Consider the following 26,118-nt stretch of genomic DNA (forward strand, 5'->3'; position numbering starts at 1 on the left):
CACCCAGGCGCCCCTGTATTTAAAGTATACAGCTCAATGATTTTTAGCATAATGAGTGTTGTGTAGTCATCTTCACAATCAGTTTTAGAATATTTTTGTCATTCCTACCCAAATTCCCATAACCACTTAGCAGTCATGCTTTTTCCCCATTACTCTCCTCAGCCCTAGGCAATCATTAATCTACTTTCTGTCTCTGTAGCTTTACCTATTCTGAATATTTTAGATTCACATTTTGGAAGACTCTTTTTAGAGAATATCAAGGCGTAGATGGATTTCAGGGAGCAGGATTGGAAAAATAGCAGCCCCAGATCTGCTTTCTGAGTTCATACAGGGGTGTAATTAGGTGCTTTCACTACTCTCAGCAGCTCTGGTAGCTTGATGATAGAAGCAGGTGGTAAATTGGAGGCAAGACTGGGCCAAAGCTACAAGTTAGCTGCTTGCCTAGCCAGGTACCAGTTTAATACCACTTGTGTCTGATTTGAAATGCTCTCTGGTACTAGTAATAATAGCAGCAGCTGCAACAGTAGCAGTAACATCTGACACTTATTACTACTTGTATAATGTGTTAGTCAACATTATAAGCAGTTTACAGGTATTAACTTCCTCATTCAGCCCAAACAACTTCCCGAAGGTAGGTGCTGTTATTTTCTCTTATTTTTTTTTTAAAGATTTTATTTTTATGTAATCTCTGCACCCAGTGTGGGCTCGAACTTATAACCCTGAGATCAAGAGTTGTATGCTTCGCCTACTAAGCCACCCAGGTGCCCCTCTCATTTTATAAATGAGGAAAGCTGAGACACAGTTTCATTACAAATACTTGTTTCTTTTTAAAACGGGTGTCGTTTAAAATCTTGAAACTACCCATAAAGTTAAACTTGTTTATATGGATGGTTAATACTTGGTAATGACTTTGCAAGATTCTTTCTGGGGTCTCAGATTACTGATATTTTTTTCCTTTTCAGTGAAACTGCTTTTGGTTACAAGGGTCTGAAGATCCTGTTATACTATATTGCTGGTAGCCTGTCAACAATGTTCCGTGTTGAATATGCGTCTAAAGTTGATGAGAACTTTGACTGTGTAGAGGTAAGAACAAAAATGAATTTATCTTTAACTCTGCTTTCCATTTGAGTATAAAGCAGGTTTTAAAATTTAAAGGTTTCAGGGAGGAGAGAATCTGTTATATAGTAGCTTTGAAACCACATATTCAATCTTTAGTTATGGATGTGATTGCCTGCCTATCATGGCAGTTAACGTTTGATGATCCTTAGCCTGATCTATTTCCTGAGTGGTCCTTCTCTATAAAAATGTTCACTCTTATGATCATAGTTGTATTTTGTTTACCAAATACAATTCTGGCCACTAGAATTGGAAGAAGCAAGGAACAGATTCTCCGCTGGAGCCTCTGGAGGGAGTGTGGCCCTGTTGACACCTGAGTTTAGCTCAGTGATACGGTTTTTAGACTTTGCCTCAAGGCTGTGAAAGAATAAGTTTCTGTTGTTTTAAGCCTCCAAGTTTGTGGTCGTTTGTTATGGCAGCCGCAGGAAACTAATACAGATTTTCATACCAGGAAGTGGGGTGCTACTGCAACAAATAACTAAAACTCTAGAAATGTCTTTGGAAATAGGTAATGGGTAGAAACTGGAAGAATTTTGAGGTACGTGATAGAAAAAGCATGGACTCCCTTGAAAAGACTGTTGGTAGAAATATGGACATTAAAGGCATTGCTGGTGAGGGCTCAGAACAAAGTTAGAAGCATGAGAGAGAAAGCCAATATCATCATAGAGAATAATGTACCATCACAAACAGTATATTGGTAGAAATAGGAATGTTGAAGGTGCCTCTGTCGAGGAGTCAGAAGGGAAGGAGGAACATGTTATTAGAAAACGAAGGAAAGGAGATAGATATTTGTTATATAGTGCCAGAAAGCCTAGCTGAATTGTGTCCTACATTTATATAGAAAGAATTTATAAGCAGTGAACTTGGATATTTAGCTGAGGAGATTTCCAAGCAAAGGGTTCAAGTTGTGGCCGGTTTCTTGCGGCTTATTATAAATGTGGGAGGAAAGGGAGAGATTGTGAGAAGAACCGTAAAGCATAAAAGATCCACGACTTGATGATTTGGGAGACTCTTAGCCTATCCAGGTTGCAGAAGACACGGAAATTAGGAGATTCATTGTTAGGAAAGCGTGCTGTGGAGAGAAAGCTAAAAGCGTGGCTAGATAACTTTTTACTCTTGCTGAAGAGATTAGGCATGTGACTCTTGTATCTCCTCAGTAATCTCAGCAAAAGCCAGGAATAGAGATTGAGTAGAGATCAAGTCCTTTGTAGGACCATCTTGTCTAATGGCATGAACCCTTATGGCATACACAGGTGACCTAGAAGGGTTTTGAGAGTGTTATATCAGCAGAAACACTGCCAGTGTGGACTAACAGGATGAGGAAAGGCAAATGAATTTTCTAAATTCTATAGGTAGGAAACAAGCTGATAACACTACTCAGCTGCAAACGTGTACTTCCCTTTGAGAAAAAGGAGTAAGACCCAGAGGGTAGAACTGCAGGCCACAGTATCCCCAAGTCTTGAAACCTAATGGAATTTGACCTTCTGGATTTTGAAATTGCCTGGTACCAGTGACACCTTTCTTTCTACCATTTTCTTCCTTTTGGAATGGGAAACTCCTTAACTTATCCTGTGCCTGTCCCACTACTGTATTTTAGAAGCAATAACTTGCTTTCTAGTTTCACAGTATCACAGGTGGAAAGGAATTTTGCCTCATGAAGTATCCTATCCAGAGTCTCACTCATACCTGATTAGATATGACATTTTGGACTTGAGTTGATGATGGAATGGTTGAAACTTTTGGCAGTGTTGGGATGGGATGAGTGTATTTTGCATGTTTAGGATGGACATGAATCCCTGAGGGACCTTAAGAAAGCTGTATGTTTTCAGACATCTTGGTGGCTCAGTCAGTTAAGTGTCAAATTCCTGATCTCTGCTCAGGTGAGGTGGAGCCTACTTAGGATTCTGTCTCTCTTCTCTGCCCCTTCCTGGCTTGTGTGCAGGCTCTCTCTCTTTAAATAAATAAATAAACTTTAAAAAGAAAATTATGTGTTTTAGAGTTGTTCTGTTTCTGCGCATTCCTATTTAAACACACTGCAATTTTTTTTTTTTTCTTTAAAGTTTTGTTTAAATTCCAGTTACCATACAGTGTAATACTAGTTTTAGGTGTACAGTATAGTGACTCAGCACTTCCATACGTTGTCACCCAGGGCTCATTACATGTGTACTCCTTGATCCCCATCACCTGTTTAACCCATCCCCCCCAACTATCTTCCTTCAAGGCATTGAAACTTTTCATTAAGAATTACTTCACAGAAGGGTGCCTGTGCCTGGGTGGCTCAGTGGGTTAAGCGTCCGACTTCCTCCGCTCAGGTCATGATCTTGCGGTTCGTGAGTTTGAGCCCCTCGTTGGGCTCTGTGCTGACAGCTCGGAGCCTGGAGCCTGCTTTGGATTCTGTGTCTCCCTCTCTCTCTGCTCCTCCCCTGCTTGCACTCTCTCTCTCTCTCTCTCTCTCTCTCTCTCTCTCTCTCTCTCAAAAATAAACATTAAAAAAAATTAAAGAATTATTTCACAGAGTTGAGTTTTTTAAATGAAATGCCATTTTTGTCGCTGAATCACATTTACAAAATTGCAAGTTGCATTCTTATTTTTTAAAAAAAGGTTTTTTTAATGTTTATTTATTTTTGAGAGAGACAGAGTGCCACTGGGCGAGGGGCAGATTAGCAATTAAACCAACTTTTTCTTTCTTTCTTTCTTTCTTTCTTTCTTTTAAAAAAAAATTTTTTTTTTCAACGTTTTTTATTTATTTTTGGGACAGAGAGAGACAGAGCATGAACGGGGGAGGGGCAGAGAGAGAGGGAGACACAGAATCGGAAACAGGCTCCAGGCTCCGAGCCATCAGCCCAGAGCCTGACGCAGGGCTCGAACTCATGGACCGCGAGATCGTGACCTGACTGAAGTCGGACGCTTAGCCGACTGCGCCACCCAGGGGCCCCAAAACTAACTTTTTCAAGGTTTTAAATGGACTTTAAACTTCTGACTTAAATCTTTTGCCAATCTCATGCCCCATCTTTTGTTGGCTAAAACCTCTCCATGACTTGGGACTGGTTGATTTGGTTCTTTTTATTGTTTAATTTTTAAAATTTTGTTTCATTGTAAAGGACTTGCCCAAATTCACGCAATGCTGTATAAACTAGCGTGTAATATAGACTTATTTATTAAAGTGAAGTTTTTCCCTGATCATATGTTTCTTATTAGATTGTTAAATTCTCAGGCCCAGCTAGATACTCTTATTAAAAATGCAGGTAGTAGTTTCCTTTTGTAGTACAAAATATACTGTCATTTGAAGATTTTGGTGGTGGTGTTTTTTTTTTTTTAAAGTTCCAGCTGATAATACTGGATTGATTTCTTCCAAAGGAACTATTGACTTAGTTATTGGTAAATCTTTCAAATACTATTTGCAGTGAAATAGCTGTGTATTTGCATTGACTTCTACTTGTTCCATTCTTGAAAACCAGGTTTTTCCATTTAGAAGTGCTGTGTTAGGAGTAAGGAATCAATCTTTTATGGTGTCTTTTTGTAGGATTATTTGCTTCATGATCGAAGATGATTTGTATAAATTACATGTTCAAGCAAAGACTTTTTTCCCCTTATAAAAAAAGAATGGATAGTGAATGTTGGGGGGATGGGCTTTCCTCTTCTTAGTTTGTATTGAGATATCACTATGCCTCTATATTCTTGATGCTATAGTGGCAACAAAACAAAATCATTCCTCTCATGGAGCTTGTATTGTAGCTAGGAGGAACAGTCGGTAAACAAAGAGTTTTGTTCGTATGCTTTGTTTTTTAGATTTCCCTTAACATAATACTCTGTAGGTCCATCCATGTCGTTGCAAATGGCAAGATTTCATTTCTTTATGACTGAGTAATATTCCATTGTATGTGTATTTGTATATATCCTATCTTTATCTACTCATCTATCAATGGATACTTACAGTGCTTCACATTTTGGCTATTGTAAATAACGCTGCAGTGAATACAGGGGTGCATGTGTCTCTTTGAATTTGTGTTTTCATCTTCTTCCGATAAATATCCAGAAGTGGAATTCTGGATTGTATAGTAGTTCTGTTTTTAATTTTTTGAGGAACCTTCATACCGTTTTCCATCGTGGCTGCACCAGTTACATTTCCACCAACAGTTATGAGGGTTCCCTTTTCTCCACTTTTTAGTATGATGTGATCCCACTTGTTTACTTTAGCTTTTGTTGCCCTTGCCTGAGGAGACTAGTCTGAAAAACTTGCTAAGAACAATGTTAAAGAGTTTATTGCCTATGTTTTCTTAAAGGAGTTTTATGGCATCAAGTCTTACATTCAAGTCTTTAATCCATTTTGAATTTATTTTTGTATATGGTGTAAGATAGTGGGTCCAGTTTCATTTTTCTGCATGCAGCTGTCCAGTTTTCCCAATGCCATTTATTGGAGAGACTGTCTTTTCCCATTGTTTATTCTTGTCTCATTGATTAATTGACCATATATGCATGGGTTTATTGTTAGGCTTTCTATTCTATTCCATTGATCTGTCTGTTTTTGTGCCAATACCATACTGTTTTAATTACTATAGCTTTGTAGTCTAGTGTGAAATCAGGGAGCATGATACCTCCAGCTTTGTTGTTCTTTCTCAGGATTGCTTTGGCTGTGCAGGGTCTTTTGTGGGTCCATACAAATTTTAGGATTCTTTGTTCTAGTTCTGTGAAAAATGTGGTTGGTATTTTGATGGAGGGTGCATTAATTATAGATTGCTTTGAGTAGTACAAACATGAACACAATATATCTTTCCATTTATTTGTGTTGTCTTCAGTTTCTTTCATCAAGGTCTTACACTTTTCAGAGTCTCCCGCTTTTTCTGAGGTAATTTCATTGCTTTTTAGTGCAAGGGAGTGTAACTAAGATTGCTCAGTCTTGCTAATTGTTAGCATTTCTGGGAAAAGGTTTAGTAGAGGAAGTTGAAATATTTGGGTACAGTTTGTATTATCTGTGAATTTCAATCATCTATTTTATCCTTGTCTTCCACTAATATGGATTGAATTTGAGAGTAGATGAGAGCAAATATTTAAAATTTTCTGGATTCTTTAGCATCTTAAAGAAAATCCTTGTGCACTTCTAAAAATTTAATCTTGAGGAAATGAAAAAATAATCTTTGGTAGACTAATACTTCACTATACTCTTTTTGATAATTTTGACAGTGTTCTTAGTGTGTAATGCTTTTTATAAAATATAAAAAGCTTTCAAATTATATATTGAGATTTCTATCTTAGAATTTTATATATGAGCTTAGGTAGCAAAATACTAATGCAGTATAAATCAACAGGATACCACTTTTGTTTTTCCAGTAGTGAAAAAGTTCACACTGTTAACTTCTCTAACAACGCTCAGATTTCCAGACATGTTGTCGGGTAGTGTAAGATTGAGCAAATTAAGCAGATACGGAAATTTTTTGGCTTGTAGTTTGTAGTAGATCTTAGGTAATCTTAGAATTCTAGTCAATGTTATTAAGTCTGCCACTTTAGCCAAGTAAAGGAGCACCTACTTAACAGGCCTTTTTAAAATCATTATTTCAAAAATAACTCACCATAGACAAATTTACACAAATAATGCTGTTTAGGATAAGATACTAACAACGTCATTTGGTTTTCAAATGTGTATAAATACAAATAAGGTGTAAATATATTTACATCATAGCAGACTACCAGTTATTCTCAGGCACATTGCTTTATGCAGTGATGAGGAAAAGCAAAAATTGCTTTCTGGGAAAATCGCATATATATCAAGGTATAGAACATTGGAAGTTGAAATCATAATGTGAGATAATGCAATCTAAAACATTTCATCATGACTTACCTAAAAACTAAATAGTATAATAGTTACCTTTATACTTCCTTTATACTTATTTATTTAAAAAAATTTTTTTAAATATTTATTTATTTTTGAGAGACAGAGCATGAGCAGGGGAGGGGCAGAGAGAGAAGGAGACACAGAATCCAAAGCAGGCTCCAGGCTCTGAGGTGTCAGCACAGAGCCTGACATGGGGCTCAAACCCACGAACTGTGAGATCATGACCTGAGCCACAGTCAGACGCTCAACTGACTGAGCCACCTAGGCACCCCCCTATACTTTCCTTTTTATTTTATTTTATTTTTTTTTTAATTTTTTTTTCAACGTTTTTTATTTATTTTTGGGACAGAGAGAGACAGAGCATGAACGGGGGAGGGGCAGAGAGAGAGGGAGACACAGAATCGGAAACAGGCTCCAGGCTCCGAGCCATCAGCCCAGAGCCTGACGCGGGGCTCGAACTCACAGACCGCGAGATCGTGACCTGGCTGAAGTCGGACGCTTAACCGACTGCGCCACCCAGGCGCCCCTATACTTTCCTTTTTAAAAAGATATTGCTAAATGTTTGGAAAACATTTGTAAGGGATGTCTTTATTAATTAATATATCAGGTTGTATTCTGGATTCTTGATCTATTCATGAATGCTTAATTTCTTATCTATAAGTACATTTTTTCTTTAATTTTAATTGCAGTTTAAAATAATATTCTTGAAAGTAGGGAATTTTTTAGTGATCTTCAGAAATAGAATCTAAGCTTTTAGCGGCAAGCATTGGAACTAAAAGGTTTCAGTTAAGCTTTGATTCTACATGGAATTTAAAAAAGATGAGATGGGGTGCCTGGCTAGCTCAGTCACTGTAGCGTGCAACTCTTGATCCAGGGGTTGTGATTTCAAGCCTCATGTTGGGTGTAGAGCCTACTAAAATAAACAAACAAATAAAAATATTTAAAAAAATTTTAAATGATGGGATGGGTTTTTCTTTAATGACGATTTTTATTATCTGGCCAGTAATCCAATATGAAAAATGAATATTTAACTCAACTAAATTAGTAAAGAGTACAGATTTCTAAGACAGGGTGGTTATGGGACATTTTCCTTAAAACAGTATATTTAGTAGATAAGAGCCATTTGGTTTTATGCGATGTATTTTTTGTAATATATCCGATACGTGTTTTTTCTAACCTATTATATGTAATAGATTCCTTGTTTTTAAACTTACTCTTTTATTCTTCTGTAAAAGTTCTTAAATGTTATGAACTTGCCCAGAGCCAAGTATTTATTTGAAGATACTTATTATGGTAAATAGGTATCCCTTGAAGGCTGAACGTTAAACATTAACTCTCTTTCAGCTTTATTGAGCTCAAACCTTTGGGTTTCTCTGTCTTCCACCAGAACTGCTACTTGAAACTTAGTTTCTACGTTTGATGCAAGATATGTGAAGTTATTCGATCATACTTTGCAATGCCTTGTTAAGAAGACAGGATATAGGGAATGTTTTTAAAATTTATAATTATACTATAAATGCTTTGAAGTGTTTTCTTTTAAACTGATAGGTTATAAACCTTTTTATTTAAAAGTAATATTTCTTGACTTTTTTTAACTTGGACTAAAATTATACTACTTTACCTGTCACTACTTTGGATTTTAATTGCCATACATCAGACTGCTTAAAACTATTCCTTATTATTACAGTTTCCTCTTGTACTTATTGAGGTTGTACATATTCTATAAAATATGTTTAAGATGGTTTCTTCACATTAGATGGCACTTTAAACAAAAAATATCAAATGCAGTTTATTTGATCTTGAAGGTGAATGAACTGCAAGGACTGATGTACGCATTACAAATAAGCTGTTGGGCATAGTATTGAAGAGCTATGTTTTAAATAATAGCTCTTCTTTTTTTATAGCTATAAACAAGTTATGTATAAATGTTGGTGGTAGCAGAGCATTAAAATAATAAAACTTGTTTGTGATAAACTCCATCCTTGGTTCTCTATCCTAAATTGTAACTGAATGATAATAAAGTGCTATTCATCTGCAGGTGCATTGCTTCTACTTAGTTAAAAGATGGTTGAAAGGACAGGAATTAGTAGCATGTTGTATTAGCCTTTTGTAGTGTATTTTGTCCTAAGCATCTTAATTTCCCTGTTTTGAATGCTAAGTAGCAAGGGTCTTGGTTTAGAACTAATACCCATCATGCATGTAAACGGTATGAAAGAGCTGCTTAGTAAGTTAACACAAAGTGTTCTTGTGTCAGTCCTTGTGGAAATAGATACAATACAAACATTACAGCTGAACTCACGGCAAACTCCATTAAGTAAAAACCTGGCCTCATTGTTCAAGAAAAAGTTTGAATAGAATGCAAGCTCATTTTGTTGAATGTAATGTCAGGCTTTTAGGGACTGTATTGAGGGATAAGGTTTTGTTAAGTTGAGACCAATTCATTAAGTTTTATTGCCTGGTGAGAAGCAGTAATACTTTATTGTAAGACTTCATCAAATATTCATGGTTAAAGAGAAGTAGTAAATGTATTCAATCAAGTGGTCTTTTGGGGTTTTGAAAGGGATTATGAAGTCTGCTCAGCTGATAGTTTTAACATTCATTGAGGTTGTTTAACAAGGGTAATTTTAGTCTCTGAGTTTAATTTTGTTGTCCAGGCTTGTCTCTTTCTACTGTCACAAATCCAAGTCTATAAAATTTGTGTCACATTATAGGGATGAGTGGATAATCTATCCATTCATATAAATTATGTATGTCCTAAGTGGGCATATTTTTTAAATTGTCGTCTTAATATTGAGTTTAGTGTATGAAGGAGTTACGACCTACTTGTTAATGTAAGTTTGCTGTTCGTTTGGTCAGACTGTAGCCTCCCCTTACTACTGCTTGTGATCTTGGATAATATGGTCTCCTTGACACACATAAAATAATAAGCGGTTTTTTGTTTGGGCCAGTTCCAATTGTCCTGAAGGGATATGGTCAGCATTTTCTATATAATGTTAGGAATTTCAGTAGCATTGCCCTCATTCTTGCACCTGATTTCAGGCTACCTGCCTCTTCTTTTTTACTTCTTTATTATACTTATGTTCATCTCCGATTTGTGTGGTAGTAGTCTCTTGTGCACATGAAACTCATCCTTTCTCATTTCTCCATGTGTTTTCTTCTTTAGTTTAACTGGGAACTTCATTTTTGTGATTTTTGTGGGTTTTGTCCATTTCAAAGAAATTAAGTATAATCAACTAAAAGTCAAATTTGTTATTAATGTTTTCTTATGTCCTTTAACCTCTGTTCCTTAGGCAGACGATGTTGAGGGCAAAATTAGACAAATCATCCCACCTGGATTTTGTACAAACACGAATGACTTTCTCTCTTTGCTGGAAAAAGAAGTCGATTTCAAGCCATTTGGAACCTTACTTCATACATACTCTGTTCTCAGTCCAACAGGAGGGGAAAACTTCACCTTTCAGATATACAAGGTAAAGATAAATCTAAATATTTCTTGGGTGAAAGTACTTCATTTGCCTGAAACCGGTGTGCTGTTTTGTTGTGTTATTTTCAGTGACTCATTCTAAGTTCAGGAAACAAGTTTCAGTCAGCATTAAAAACAAAGATCTATTTTGTGTGTGTGTCTGTGTACACATCTTAATCTGAGACTTCTAAACATTTTCCCACAGGATAGTTTTGTGTTCTGCAGACTTTCACTTACCTCTGTGATGAGTTTCACCTGACTTTTCCTGGCTTTTTCCCTAGGCTGACATGACATGTAGAGGCTTTCGAGAATATCATGAAAGGCTTCAGACCTTTTTGATGTGGTTTATTGAAACTGCTAGCTTTATTGACGTGGATGATGAAAGATGGCACTACTTTCTAGTGTAAGTACAGTTCTAAAGCAACAGTAGACCTTATTACCTCCACAAAGCCAGCATTTTAATTGTGGCGGCCCAATTATTGGGACAGTATAATGATATTTTTCCCAGGAAAGAAAAACTATTGTTTATGAGGCTTGAGTTTTCCTTCATTATGCTTTCGGAGACCTTGAGAATAGAGCTGAATTAAATGCTGTTGTCCGTTAGGGCCCTGAATGTAGGCTTAAACAGTAAAATGAGCTTTGCCTGTGTTTTCTTTTACTTGCCACCTATTCATCTTTATAATAGGCAAGTGCACTGAAGTGATGTAAAGAGGTCTGATTTATCCAAGTTGCTGCACACCAATTAAGCGAATTGTACATTCAGAACATAGCAGGTGTACCCATTGGGCCCTCACAGAGTAGCTTGCTGACACTGAAAATTCAGTCGGAGAATGGAAAAGAAAATGGACACTGCATGGGAGCGCGACTGTAATTGACCTGCTTGGCTTTCTGTTTTATCTGCAGATTTGAGAAGTATAATAAGGATGGAGCTACGCTCTTTGCGACCGTAGGCTACATGACAGTCTATAATTACTATGTGTACCCAGACAAAACCCGGCCACGTGTAAGGTAATTGGCGGTATAACACGTGCCTTGTCTTTTATTTCAGAAGAAGGAACTGCTGAAGTTTCCAATACTTGTTATAATAGTGTTGATTTGTTTAAAAAAATCACCATTATTCATTGGCTATGTACTGATTTATTTCATTGTTCCCATTGAAACGGTGTGGAAGATTAAACCAATTTTGCGTATCTTGATAATTTTTGGATTTCTGGAAGGTTGATTGAAAAAAACCACGCTAACTTTAAAATGTTCTTAATGCTATAGTGATTTGCAATTCTTAAATGGATCATGTTATGATATTTTAATTTTAAAATCATTTCTTTACTGTAGTCAGATGCTGATACTGACTCCATTTCAAGGTCAAGGCCATGGTGCTCAACTTCTTGAAACAGTTCATAGATACTACATTGCATCTCCTTCTGTTCTTGATATTACAGGTATGTGAAATTTGATTTGTTACTGAAAGAGCCTTTCTAAAGAATCTGTTCTTTACTGATTAATTTTATTTTTGTCAAAAAATAACTATTCTGGTTTTTTAAAATTGTTTTTAATGCTTATTTATTTTTGAGGGGGTCGAGGGAGACAGAGAATCCAAAGCAGGATCCATTCTGTCAGTGCAAAGCCTGACATAGGGCTCGAGCCCACAAACCGTAAGATCGTGACCTGAGTTGAAGTCTGATGCTCAACCAGCTGAGCCACCCAGGCATCACAAAAATAACTATTCTGTTTTATTTATATATTTATTTATGTATTTACGTATTTATTTATTTATTTACGTTTATTCATTTTTGAGACAGAGCATGAATGGGGGAAGGTCAGAGAGAAAGGGAGACACAGAATCCGAAACAGGCTCCAGGCTCTGAGCTGTCAGCACAGAGCCCGATGCGGGGCTCGAACTCACGGAACGCAAGATTGTGACCTGAGCCGAAGTCGGACACCCAACCGACTGAGCCACCCAGGCGCCCCACCTATTCTGTTTTAAATAGCAGCATTCTCTTGGGGTCTTTCTGGAACTGTGTGAAGATGGCTTATGGTTACATTTTAAATTATACACCTTTGGTGGGATTGGATTATATATCTAAGTAAAGTGCTTTATGAATTGAACAACTTGAAGATAATGAACTGGATATATATTGGGAAATTGTGATCAGGCATAAGTACTTTGTAAGTGTGGTATGATTTTAGTTGTTCATTTCATTTGCCCAACCATTGCATTGCTCACAGGCCCTGCTCTAATTTTCATGTAGAGGAAGAATATTCTGAGCCTCACGAAGAAAGAAAAACCTAGGCAAATCGTTCCTGAATAGAATACACTTTTTTTTTAAATGTTTATTTATTTTTGAGAGAGAGCATGAGAGTGAAGGGGCTGGGGGGAGGACAGAAGATCTGAAGCTGGCTCTGCATTAACAGAAGCGAGCCCTATGCAGGGCTCAAACTCATGAACCATGAGATCATGGCCTGAGCCAAACGAAGTCAGATAGTTAACCAACTGAGCCATCCAGGTGCCCCTAGAATACACATTTAAAAAAAATGTTTTTTAATGTTTTATTTATTTTAGAGACTGAGTAAGAGTGGGGGAGAGGCAGAGAGAGAGAGGGAGACACAGAATCCATGAAGCAAGCTCCAGGCTCCGAGCTGTTAGCACAGAGCCCAACACAGGGCTTGAAGCCATGAACCACAAGATCATGACCTGAGCTGAAGTTGGATGCCCAACCGACTGAGCCACCCAGGAGCCCAGAGAATACACATTTCTTAAAACATGTGTTTTATATTCCTAAAATGCACACCTTCACAACAGTAGTTTATAAGGTGAAATGCAGGCTTATTTGTTTTGGATACATCTTTCATTATGAATTAGCCAGAGTCATCATTAGATGGGGTTACAGATGATAGTGTGTAACATGTGAACTACCAAAGAACTGAGTGGCTGGAACATTTATGTTATTGTTATTTTCTTCTCCCTGAGTAACACTGTTTCAGATTTGTTACTCATACAGTTGCTGATTAAACTGAAAGTCACCCCCCCCCCCTTTTTTTTCATGAAAAATACTATAGTAGATATTCACATCCAAATTAGGTCTTACATTTTATTAATTCTATACTAGTTGGAGTACATTTTTGTTTTTGAAGCTGTAGTACCTAACACATACTAAAATGTTAGTTTTTTGTAAAAAAACCCTGTTTTGGAATTTTATCAATTTGTTTAAAGATACCAAAAAAAAAAAAAAAAGCACTGGATGTGGGACCAACAAAAATATAAGTAGGCTTTTGGAAAAAAAAAAAAAAAAATATATATATATATATATATACACACACACACGCATACATACACACACACACACACACACACACACACACACACACACAGAGGCTAATAGGCAGATTAGTAGTTTTTCATGTAATGTAGGGGTTTTACTTGTCCAGAGTAAACAAAATTAAAGTTACTGCAAAACAGATTCTGAATTGATCCTGTAGATTAATAAAAAACTAGAGGGAAAGCATTTGCTTTTAAAAGGGAGTTCCATATTTAAATAATCTTTTCATCTGACTTTTGTGCTACTGTGAAATGGTTTGGAAATTTGGAAGATAAAGAAGTAACTGCTTAAGTTAGTTTGTATCAAAAGTTATAAATTGTTTAAGTGATACCTTCACTGGCTAAGTGAAAAATTGCAGGGACAATAAAAATGATGACACTTGTTAAATAAGCTGAATATTATTTGGCTTCTGTTTACTCTATAGAGCTTAGACTTGGTGCTAAACGAAGGGACTTTTTTGGTGATTTTAATCTGGAGACTTAGAGTTCACATAAGTAGTCTTTGTCTTCTCTAGTGGGTAATGTGCCAGCAGGGGTTGTTTCTATGAAGCCTCTTAACCATTTTCTTCTGTCTACTCCAACCAATAAAGTCCTTGATACTTAGCACCAATTAGCAGATAAAGAATTTTATTTCTTAAATCTCAGTGAAGAGTCATCAATAGTGTAGCCTTTATTCATTGCAAACTGAAGTCTCCAGAGAGAAAAGGCTAAACGTGCTAAAGGACTTCTGAATTTGAAAACTAGGTATCAGCTTTTATTTTCAGCGTTAACAGTTCTCAGCATTATAAATTACTAAAAATGCCTTATCAGCTGTTCTCGTTAAGACATTTCTTTTAGATTTCCATACCCAGTCTTTTTTAAAAAAGAAAACATAATTTTCCACTTTTTAGTCATTTTCGTTGCCTGTTTCTCCATTATTTTGTATATATATTTTTACCTTTGTTGATCTTTAGTAGATTCTTGATCTTCCTTTGCAACCCTGAATATTCTTTATATTGAGATGGCCTTTTGCTTACTTGATTTACAGCCTGATATGGTAATAATTAAGTTAACATTGATGGGCCTATGTTGCAGGATAGACAGGTGGTTGTGGTGTAATTGCCACTCATTTTCTTTTTTTTTTAGCACTTAATTTTAAAGCAAAATATTGGAAGATAGTTCTTTATATCATCTGTACCTTCCTATTCAGGATGTCATTATCTTAAGATATAAAGCATTTGAATACACCTCAGTTGTATGACCTTATAAATATAATCAGTGATTTATTTCTTCTAAAGTTCTGAAGAGAATTGAATTTAGCAATAGAAATTGATCTTGCAGGGGCGCCTGGGTGGCTCAGTCGGTTAAGCGTCCAACTTCAGCTCAGGTCACGATCTCGCGTTCCGTGAGTTCGAGCCCCGCGTCGGGCTCTGGGCTGATGGCTCGGAGCCTGGAGCCTGCTTCCGATTCTGTGTCTCCCTCTCTCTCTGCCCCTCCCCCGTTCATGCTCTCTCTCTGTCTCAAAAATAAGTAAACGTTAAAAAAAAAATTAAAAAAAAAAAAAGAAATTGATCTTGGGCTGGAATATATATCAGTATTACTAATCTGTCAGTAGTGTATTAAGAGCTAATTATAACTGTCCTTTAAATGTCCCTTTATAGTACTGGAATAGAATATTTTAGAATATTATCTGTAAAATTTTTATACTTAGGTGATTTGTGTTATCTGATTTCATATGGTTTTTTATCTCTAATATAACATTAATATGGAGAGGTTTTTATTATTTTTTTTTTAATGCTTATTTTTGAGAGCGAGTACACACACACGGGGCAGAAAGAGGGAGACAGAGAATCCGAAGCAGGCTTAGAGCTCTGGGCTGCCAACACAGGGCCCAAACCCACAAACTGTGAGATCATGACCTTGGATGTTCAACTGACTGAGCCATCCAGGCGCCCCTGGAAAATTTTTCTTTTTAATTTTTTTTTTAATGTTTATTTTGGAAGGAGAGACAGAGCATGAGCGGAGGAGGGGCAGAGAGAGAGAGAGGGAGACACAGAATCCAAAGCAAGCTCCAGGCTCTGAGCTGTCAGGACAAAGCCTGACGCAGGGCTCAAACTCACGGCTCAAACTCACGAACAGTGAAATCATGACCTGAGCCCAAGTCAGAAGCTTAACCGACTGAGCCACCCAGGCACCCCTGGAGAGATTTTTAAAAAATGATAGAAGAGCACTTATGTTGTTAGATAATGTATTTAATTTGGAAAAAACTCAATTTTTGATTTTGAATGTGACTGTAGATTTAAACTCAAGCAAATTTCATCTTTTAAATGTGTTGCTTTTCTTTGTAGCAGAGAAACAAAGGAATTGAAAGATGTCACAGATTACTGAGTGTCACCATTTTAAGTTCATTTTCAGTCTGACATTTTTGGTTAAAGTTCTTACAGATTGAAATGGTGACTTGGCTCCTTATATTGTCAGTCTATCACAGCTTATGTAAAACTAAATGGAAATTTTTTGTCTGTTTTTCTGAATTACAAGAAAATTTCTGATAGGAATATAGTATGAGTTTTTAGATTTTTCTCAACTGTAATTCTATTTTCTATGTTTTTCCTAATATTCTGAGGTTATAGAGGTTACTTAAGATCTCACTCATACTAAATTTTATTTTATTTTATTTTATTTTATTTTATTTATTTATTTTTTTTTTTTAACGTTTATTTATTTTTGAGACAGAGAGAGACAGAGCATGAATGGGGGAGGGTCAGAGAGAGGGAGACACAGAATCTGAAACAGGCTCCGGGCTCTGAGCTGTCAGCACTGGGGCCCGATGCGGGGCTCAAACTCACGGACCGCAAGATCGTGACCTGAGCCGAAGTCGGCGCTCAACCGACTGAGCCACCCAGGCGCCCCCTAAATTTTATTTTGAATTAATATTAGCAAAAACAGTTTTTTTCTAAACAGATTAGAAGAGGTAGACTTGAAAAAATTGACATTAAATAAGTTTGAACCTCATCTGTTAGTACTGAAATTTTTTAAAGAGATGCTTGCTTGAGAGTATGTTATTTAGTAGAGGTTTAATTAAAGCAATTTTATTGAGGTATGATTTGCATACCATAAAATTCACCCATTTTAGGCATACAGTTCAGTGAGTTTTAGTGTATCTGCCTAGTTTTACAGCCATCACCACAGTCCTGTTTTAGAATATTTCTATCACAGTTAAAAGACCCCACATGTCCATTTGCAGTCAGTCCCTGTTCCCAGTCTCTTAAATGAGGTCTGTGATCCATTTTGAGTTAATTTTTGTATATTATATAAGTTTCTAAATTCATCCTTTTACATATGGCTATCCAGTTGATGCAGTGCCATTTGTTAAAAAGACTTTTTTTTCCTCCATTGAATTGCCTTGGTACCTATGTTGAAAATCAGTTGATCATAAATGGGAAGTTATTTCTAGATTCTGAGGCTCAATGTATATCTGTCCTTATGCCAGTATCATACTATCTTGATTAGTTTACTATAGCTTTATGTTGAGTTTTTGTTTTTTTTTTTTATTATGTGAAATTTAATCCACCAAATATGTACATTGAGTTTGTGGAGTGTGGTTTTCCTGGATGCTGCAGAAGTTTCTTGAAATGATCAAGGAGTAGGGTTAAAAATGGATACTGGCCCTGCCCAGGTAGCTAGGAATGGGGTAGGGAAGGGCAGAGAGAGGAAGCCTCAATTAGAGGGGATTGGCTGGGGACAACCATGACCTTTAAGGACCTGGAGTATAGCCTCTGTGAGTGAGCCCCCAGACAACACAGTCTGGGGCTGGTGTTGCAAGTTTATTAGTAGCTGACCCCAGCACAACCGCCCCATAAGGTGCAATCTACCTGACAAATGAAAACTTCTTAACCCGTTTCCAATACACTCCTTCTACCCCCCAACAGAGGTTTAAATTCTTAAAACAGAACCACTCTAATGGTTACATAGGAAACACAGTCATCATCTTTTTGTCTCAAGGATAGCAGCTGTTCCCTCTCCAGCCAGCCCCCCAGCTCGCCTTTTCCCCCAATTATTTATGTGTTAAGATGATGAAGAGGAGGACCCAGGCCACAGGGAGACTCCTAGTTCTGAGGGGCTGCTTCAGTGGTGCCAGGGCATAGAGTGGGCAAGACATAGCAGATATCCTGGCAAAAGGGCCCAGTTGCCTGGTATTTCCTCCAACAGGTCTTGCTTACTTATTAAGGTAAGGGATTGCATTTGTTTTCCTGATAAAGTTGCATCCTCTTTTGCTCTTCTTGCCTCTTCTTTCTTCCTGGTGACCTGCTGCACTCCTTTCTGCTCTTTCTGATTGATCTCCGGCCAGGTGAGGTCAGCCTTGGCCTAGTCTGTCTTCCCAATAAATGCATTTTAATGTGATGCTTTTTTGCTTTCTCCCTGTCTTCTTTTTCTTTCCTTGAAAGCTCCTTGGGCTTGTCCAGATACACTTGTGTGACCTTACTAATTATCTGTGCCACCCAGTTGTGGTTCTTGATGTTGATGAGCCCTTCCACACCTTTGCTGGTGGTCATCTTCATCATCCTTACTCTCTTCTGAGGCTAGAGATTTCTTCTTCTTTTTGGAGTCACCTGTAGCCTCATCACCTTCTTATCTTGCTTCTCCTCTTCCCTGGCCTTTTGCTTTCCAGCCTAAAGCTGTGCATCATTCTCCTTGGGGCTCATGTACTGCTGGCTAGGCCTTTGTGGCCTCCCTTTCTCTCTTAAGTATCATGGCTCCAGCAACAGCAGTACCTCAGCCTTTATATTGAGTTTTGAAATCAGAAAGTGAAATTTCTCTAGTCATGTTCTTTTTCAAAATTGTTTCGGTTATATAGGATCCCTTGTGTGTTCATAGAAATTTCTATTTCTGTTTTCTACTTACTTGATTTCCACTTTAACTTTTATTATTTTCTTCTTATTTGGGTTCAATTTGCTCTTATTCTAATGAAGACTGAAACTTAGGTTTTTTATTTGGTTTGATGTCTTTTCTAATGCAGAAGTTTAAATATATAAATACTTTCATATTTATATACAACATGTATTTTCATAAGTTATGCTTTTATTCAGTTCAAAATACCTGTTTTTTAATTTTTTTTTTTTTTTTTTTTTAATTTGTGAGAGAGAGAGGCAGCATGAGGACGGGAGGGGCAGAGAGAGAGGGAGACCCAGAATCTTGAAGCAGGCTCCAGGCTCTGAGCTGTCAGCACAGAACCCAACGTGGGGCTCAAACTGTGAACCACAAGATCATGACCTCAGCCAAACTGAGCCCCCCAGGCGCCCCATCTTTTTCTTTTTTTTTTTTAAGTAAACTCTATACCCAGTGTGGGGCTTGAACTCATAACCGTGAGATCAAGAGTCGCATGGTTTACCTACTGAGCCAGCCAGGCGCCCAGTTCAAAATCTCTTCCAATAGCATTTTGGTCCATGGGTTATTCAGAAGTATGTTGTTTAATTTCTAAATATCCTAGATTTCCCAAATTTACTTCTGTTGTTGATATCTAATTCTATTGTTGTTAGAGAACATACTTTGTAACTTCAGTTCTTTTTCATTTATTGAATTTTAATTTATACTTTACCTTAGGGTCCCTAAACTCTTTCTTTAAAATGTGAAGCAATAAATACCTTATGTTTTGCAAGCCATGTATGTTCTCTGTAACCATGGTGAGATTTGGTCCATGGGCCATTGTTTACTAATTTTTTGCCCAACATGTGGTCTTGCTGGAGAATGTTCCATGTGTGCTTGAAAGGAATGCGTATTCTGCTGTTGTTGGGTGAAATGATACCTAACTACCAGATAGGTCAAGTTAGTTGATAGAGTTCTTCACGCCTTCTCTATATTTGCTGATTTTCTGTCTAGTTGTTCTGTCCGTTATTGGGTAGCATTGAAATTTCCAACTATTTTTATTGAATTATCTATTTCTTCCTTAATTCTGTCAGCTTTTATTTTATGTATTTTGGGCCTCTGTTGTTGTCTATGTGTTTATAATTGTTAACATCTTCATGAATTAATTTGTCATTATAAAATGTGCCCTTTTTTCTCGTTTTTTTTTTTGTCTTAAACTGTTTTTTCCCAATTGTTTTTTATTTTAGTAATGCTTAAACTCATCCTTTGACTTTCAGCTTTCTCCAAAATGTTTCTGTTGTAGATAGCATATCGTTGATCTTTTTTTATCCAGTCTGACAATCTCTGCTTCGTTATTGGAATGTTTAATGTATCTAGATTTAATGTAATTATTGCTGTGGTTAGAATTATGCCTTCCATTTGCTACTTGTTTTCTAAATGTTGCTTTTTGTTGTTGTTCTTTTGTTTCTTTTTTGCTACCTTTTTGTTTAAGTTTATTTTGAGAGAGAGGTGAGAGTGCCTGCCCACAAGCGGGGGAGGGGCAGAGAGAAGGAGAGAGAATCCCAAGCAGGTTCCTGACCATCAGCACAGAGCCCAGTGTGGGGCTCAAACTCAAGACCTGTGAGATCACGACCTGAGTCAAGATTTTAAGAGTCAGATGCTTAACCAACTGAGCCACCCAGGCACCCCATTGACATATATATTACATCCTTGTATATTAGAAACCAGACGTTGGTTTTATAATTATTTTTTCGTGTAATTTTTTTTTAAACCAGTTGAGAGGAGAAAAGAGAAAAAAATTATACCAACTTTTATATTTCATAATTATCAGGGTTCTTTTCTTCATATAGATTTGACGTATCATGTTCTTTTAATCTAAAGAACTTTTTTTTAGTATTTCTTGAACGGTCTGTTAGCAACACTTTCTCTTTCCTTTTCTGAGAATATCTTTATTTCACCTTCATTTTGAAGGATATTTCTGGATATAGAATTCTTTAACAGTTATTTTTCTTTCAGTACTTTGCATGTATCACCCCACTGACTTCTGGCCATCTATGGTTTCTGTTGAGTTGTTTTCCTCTTACTGCTTTCAGGATTTTCTTTTTGTCTCTGGCTTTTGACAGTCTGTACTTCAGTTGTTTTGTTCACTGTTAATTTCATCATCTGTGTACATTCCTAATAGACCATAATTTCATACCAAACTGATACAGTGACAGAATTTCACTTACCATTTTTAAGCCATTGTCATATAATATTTAATTAATGATTACATGGATACGATGTTAATGTCACATGGAAACATTAAGAAGGTGTTTAGTTCATATGGATTGAATGAATGGAGGATTGGATAATGACTCAGAATCATAAAACATTACCCCTTGCTCAGACTTTTTTTTTATAAACAGCTTTATTGAGATATAGTTAACATATTCTGCAATTCACTTAAAGTGTACAATTTTTAAGTGATATTTATAGTGCAGCCATTACCATAATCTAATTTTGGAGTGTTCCATTCTCCCAAAATAGAAGCCCAGTACTCATTAGCAGTCACTCCTTTCCTCATTCACCCCCTACCACCTATACCCCTCCAGCTCTAGGCAACCACTAATCTATTTTAGTCTATAGATTTGCCTATTCTTGACATTGAAGTCATATAATAATACGATGCTTCTTTCACTTGATGTGTTTTCAAGGTTCATCCTTATTATAGCATAGGTTAGTACTTCATTTCTTTTTATTGCCAAAGAATATTCCATTGTGTGGATATACCAAATTTTATTTATCCATTTATCAATTGATGTACATTTGGGTTGTTTCTACTTTTTGCCTCTTATGAATAGTGCTACTGTGAATATTTGTTTACAAGTTTTTCGATGGACCTATGTTTCATATCTCTTGGGTACATACCTAGGTGTAGAAATGGTCAAAAATCTGGTAACTATGTTTTACCTCTTGAGGAACCACCAGATTATTTTCCAAAGTGGCTGTACCATTTTACATTTCCACCAGTAGAATGAAGGTTTCAATTTCTCCACACCTTCATCAATATTTCTTATTGTCTTTTTTATTCTAGTCATTCTAGTGGACGTGGAATGGTATTTCATTGTGGTTTTGATGTGCATTTTCTTGTGGCTAATGATTTTGATTGAGCATCTTTTCATGTGGTTATTGTCCCTTTATAGATCTTCTTGAGAAATGTGTGTTTAGATCCTTTGCCTGATTTTTAAAGAAATTTTTTAATGTTTGTTTATTTTTGAGACAGAGCTTGAGCCAGAGGAGGGGTAGAGAGAGAGGGAGACACAGAATCTGAAGCACTTTTGCCTGATTTTTAATTGAGTTCTCTTTTTCTTATTGAATTGTAAAACATTTTTATATATAAAATCTGGGTACAAGTCTCTTACCATATATATAACTTGGAAATATATGCTCCCATTCTGTAGGTTGTCTTTTCATTTTCTTAATGGTATCATATGAGCACAAAAGTTTTAAATTTTGATATAGCCCAATTTATCTGTTTTGTTGTTATTTGTGCTTTTGGTTCTGAGAAACCATTGCCTAAGCAAAAGTCATGAAGATTTATTCCTATGTTTTATTCTAAGAATTTTATAGCTTTAACCCTTCTTTTTTTTTTAAGTTTATTTATTTTGAGTGAGAGAGAGAGAGAGAGAGGAGAAGAAAGAATCCCAAGCAGGCTCCATGCTTAGTGCAGAGCCCGACATGGGTCTTGGGGCTCTATCTCATGACTATGAGATCAAGACCTGAGCCAGTATCAAGAGTCGGATGCTTAACCAACTGAGCCACCCAGGCACCCCTAGTTTTGCCCCTTACATTTAGGTATATGGTTGATTTTGATTTTTGTGTATGGTGTGAGGAAAGGGGTCCATCTTCATTCTTTGGCTTGTGGAGATCCCGTTGTCCAAGTACCATTTGTTAAAAGACCATTCTTTCCCTCACTGATTGGTTTGGGAACACTTCTCAAAAATCAGTTGACCAAAAAAAGAAAAAAAAAATTGATCATAAATGTAGAGGTTTATTTTTGACTCTCAATCCAGTTCCATTGATCTGTTCTTATGCCAGTACCGTACTGTCTTGATCACTGTAGCTTTGTAGTAATTTTTGAAATCAGGAAGTGTGAGTCTTCTAACATTTGTTCTTTTTCATGATAGTTTGGGCTAGTCTGGGTTCCTTCCATAACTGTATGAATTTTAGGATAAACTTAATTTCTGCAACTAAAAAGGCTAGCTGGGATTTTGATAGGGATTGCTTTGAATGATTTGTAGAGTATTGTTACTGTAACAGTATTAAGTCTTATGATCCATGAACTAGCTCAGAATTTAGTATTCTTTGTTTCAAGCCATTTACTGATCAGAAAGCAAGAGCTCAGAGAAGTGAGGTGACTTGCCCATGGTCCTGTATCTATGAATGACAGAACTGGGACTCAAACTGATTTTCTCTGTGTAGTCTTCTTTCTACCCATCATGTTTTGCTGTTTTCCTTGTCAACTACTTAGTCTAATGTAGATAAGAGACAAACAAAGGAAGATCTATGCTATTCAGATGCAGTGAAGAAAGGATCAAAATCATATTGTCATTTTATTCTTAAAATATATATTTGCTTTTGTAGAACCAAGAATTTTTTTAAATTAGGGGAAAGAAGTATGGCAGACTGTAAAGGTTATTGGTTTAGGGTAGGGGAGTTATAAATTGAGCTTTAGAAGCTTTAGACATCACTGAATACTTGCTTTTGGAATTGATTATCCAAACTTGAATCTCTTGTTTATACAGCTACTTTAATTGAAAATAAAATTGGGGCGCCTGGGTGGCTCAGTCAGTTAAGTGTCTGACTTCAACTCAGATCATTATCTCAACGCTTGGTTCGTGGGTTCGAGCCCTGCATTGGGCTCTGTGCTGTCAGCTCAGAGCCTGGAGCCTGCTTGGGATTCTGTGTCTCCCTCTCTCTCTGCGCCTCACCTGTTCGCACTCTGTCTGTCTCTCTCTCTCTCAAAAATTAATAAACATTAAAAAAAATTTTTTTTTAATAAAAAAACTAAGATGCATAGGATAGCACCCATGAAAAAGTCTACATCTGAAAGGAGTAGCTCTAATTTCACAAATACTATGTAATTTTATTTGGCAAAGATAATAGTGCCATTGTTTGATTAATAAGGAATAATCCTTTCTCATTATAACTTTTGTCTTGTAAAATTCTTTTAATAATATTTGCTTTTTCTAGCCTAACATGTATATTGAGATCTCAAATGATGAAGGAATTATGTTGGATAAGAGAAATATTATTCTGCCTTTTCTTTAGCGGAAGATCCATCCAAAAGTTACGTGAAATTAAGAGACTTTGTGCTTGTGAAGCTCTGTCAAGATTTGCCCTGTTTTTCCCGGGAAAAGTTGATGCAAGGATTCAATGAAGAGATGGCAATAGAGGCACAACAGAAGTTCAAAATAAATAAGGTATTTTTATTCTGTGGAAGGAAAACATTTCAGTTTGGAAGTTTTCTTTTTTAAGTACAACGTAAACGTTGCAAATGCATTAAGAATACATGTGTGGGAAGTAGCAGTGGTTGAGAGTATAGGCTCTGAAGCCAGATTGCCTGGTTCAGATCTGGGTATAGCACTTGTTCTGTGACTTAGGGCAATTTAATTTCCTCATTAATAGAATGGGAAGATAGTTGATTTTATGGCTTATTAAGTGTAACAAGCAGAAAAGAATGGATAGTATGATCTTACTTTTGCTTTTTAAGAAAATGTTTCAAATGATAAAATAGTTAATACTTCTGGAGATGGTATTGGTGGGGGGAAGGGCTGGAGTAAAACATTTAACTTTTACTTTATATACATCTGTATATTTGAATTTTAAAGTAGTAAATATCCTAAAATAGGTACAGAAGAAATAATCTGGGAGTTCAGAGGAGGGAGTTTAGTTTCTTATATTTATATATGCAGGGGAGTCAGAGTTTTTCATGGGAGGGAGATGCATCTGATCTAAGCTTTGAAGAATGGGTAGGATTTGGATTATGAAGGTATGTGAGATGAAGGGTATTCCAATAAGGACTAGTATGTGATATTGTTGACTTGGGAGATCTCATCTAACTCTCCAATGTAGATTTTCCTTCTGAACTCCAACACTGTATATAAAAAGGTTCCTGATCACTGATCTTCAACAGCTTAATTTGAACTGAAACTTTCCATTTTCTCCTACCTTAAAACACTTTAGTGGCTTCCTAGTTTTAAGATAAATAAATATTTTAGAAATATTTGGTATGCCCAGACTGTATTAAACCTTTAGAGAATTTATTCAATAGCTCAGCTTTTAAAAGAAAGGGAATACAAACACCTTTTTTCCTTTAAGAAAAAGAATTTAAAACTTAGTATGGCACATAGAGCCAGTCATAATGTGGACCCTGCCAACCTTGGTAGACTCATTTTCCTACCACTTTCCTGCAAGCTGTGGCATTATTAAACCTCTTGCTATTTCCCAACTGTGCTACATCTTTCTTCTTTTGAAGTCTGTTTAACTATTCCCTTTGCCCTTGATACCCCCTTTTCTTGTTCCTCCATCTTTGCCTTGCCAGGTATTACTCATTTTTCAGGCTCAGCTCAGGTGTCCCTTCCGGAATGTTCAGACATCATCTTCCCAATCTACCTATACTTCACCCCTCCCCTGTCTTCAATAAATATATGTGAAACAACACAAACAGAAAAACTATGGGCTACTCTTTTGGCTTCAGTGATACCAAAACTACTTTTGGTATCAAAAGCTTGATTTTCCTAATATTTCTTTGTTTTTGTCTTCTCCCTGCCCTTTAATTGTCACTGTACTACAGGGTTCTGACATCTCCCTCTTCACTGTTTATGCTTTCCTAACCAATCACGGTTTTAACTCTTGCCTGTGTACTGATACTGCTTAAATCCTCACTCTTTTAAACTAGAATTTTCTTAAGGTTTATATGTTCTCCTGCCTCCTGACTCTCTCCTAGGCTGTGAAAACTCTATCATCCCACATGCTTCTCCACACCCAGTCTTTCCTCTTCTTCTAGAATCTTTGTTCCTGTAGTATTCTTACTTGTGCTGTCTTAGTTCATGCCTTCATCATTTTTGCCTGATTTAATAGCTCAGCTTCCTAATTGGTCTTCCTACCCTTTTTGCTACCATTTCTATGTAGCTGAGAGAATACTTTTCTTAAAACTCGTATTTGTGCACTTTGTTCATGCCACTTAAAATCTGTCACCTGCTAGATAAAAGCCAGTGTGTAAAAGCCTAGTGATAAAAACACAGTGTGTAAGCCTCTATGTAAACACACTTCTGCTGTATCCTCACTTTACATCTACTCACTGCTTTTCATTTTGTGCTCCAGCAACGTCAGGCTGCTTCAGTCCTGCATGTGTGTTGCATGTTGCACTTGTATACGCACAGTGCCCTCCCTTCTTTCTAGAATGGCATGGTCCCTTCCCTTGAAGATTTAGCTCAGGTTTTGGGGCTCCTGGGTGGCTCAGTCAGATAAGCATTCAACTTTGGCTGTGCTGACAGCTCAGAGCCTAGA

The 26,118-nt window shown here is 36.7% G+C and overlaps 1 protein-coding gene and 1 pseudogene across 3 annotated transcripts in view; one reads left to right on the plus strand and one right to left on the minus strand.

Moving 5' to 3' along the window:
- The window catches only part of HAT1 (histone acetyltransferase 1), a 58,946-nt gene that overhangs the window by 20,598 nt on the left and 12,230 nt on the right, over window positions 1-26,118 (plus strand). For all 3 annotated transcript variants that reach the window (XM_042949129.1, XM_042949131.1, XM_042949132.1), the window contains exons 4-9: window positions 963-1,083; window positions 10,237-10,416; window positions 10,691-10,812; window positions 11,313-11,417; window positions 11,742-11,848; window positions 23,878-24,029. In XM_042949129.1, the coding sequence (XP_042805063.1) occupies window positions 963-1,083; window positions 10,237-10,416; window positions 10,691-10,812; window positions 11,313-11,417; window positions 11,742-11,848; window positions 23,878-24,029 (787 nt within the window). The remainder of the gene's footprint in view (window positions 1-962; window positions 1,084-10,236; window positions 10,417-10,690; window positions 10,813-11,312; window positions 11,418-11,741; window positions 11,849-23,877; window positions 24,030-26,118) is intronic.
- Window positions 17,830-21,130, minus strand: LOC122227875 (annotated as a pseudogene).

Source organism: Panthera leo, chromosome C1, assembly GCF_018350215.1.
Source record: "Panthera leo isolate Ple1 chromosome C1, P.leo_Ple1_pat1.1, whole genome shotgun sequence".
Taxonomy (NCBI): Eukaryota; Metazoa; Chordata; class Mammalia; order Carnivora; family Felidae; genus Panthera; species Panthera leo.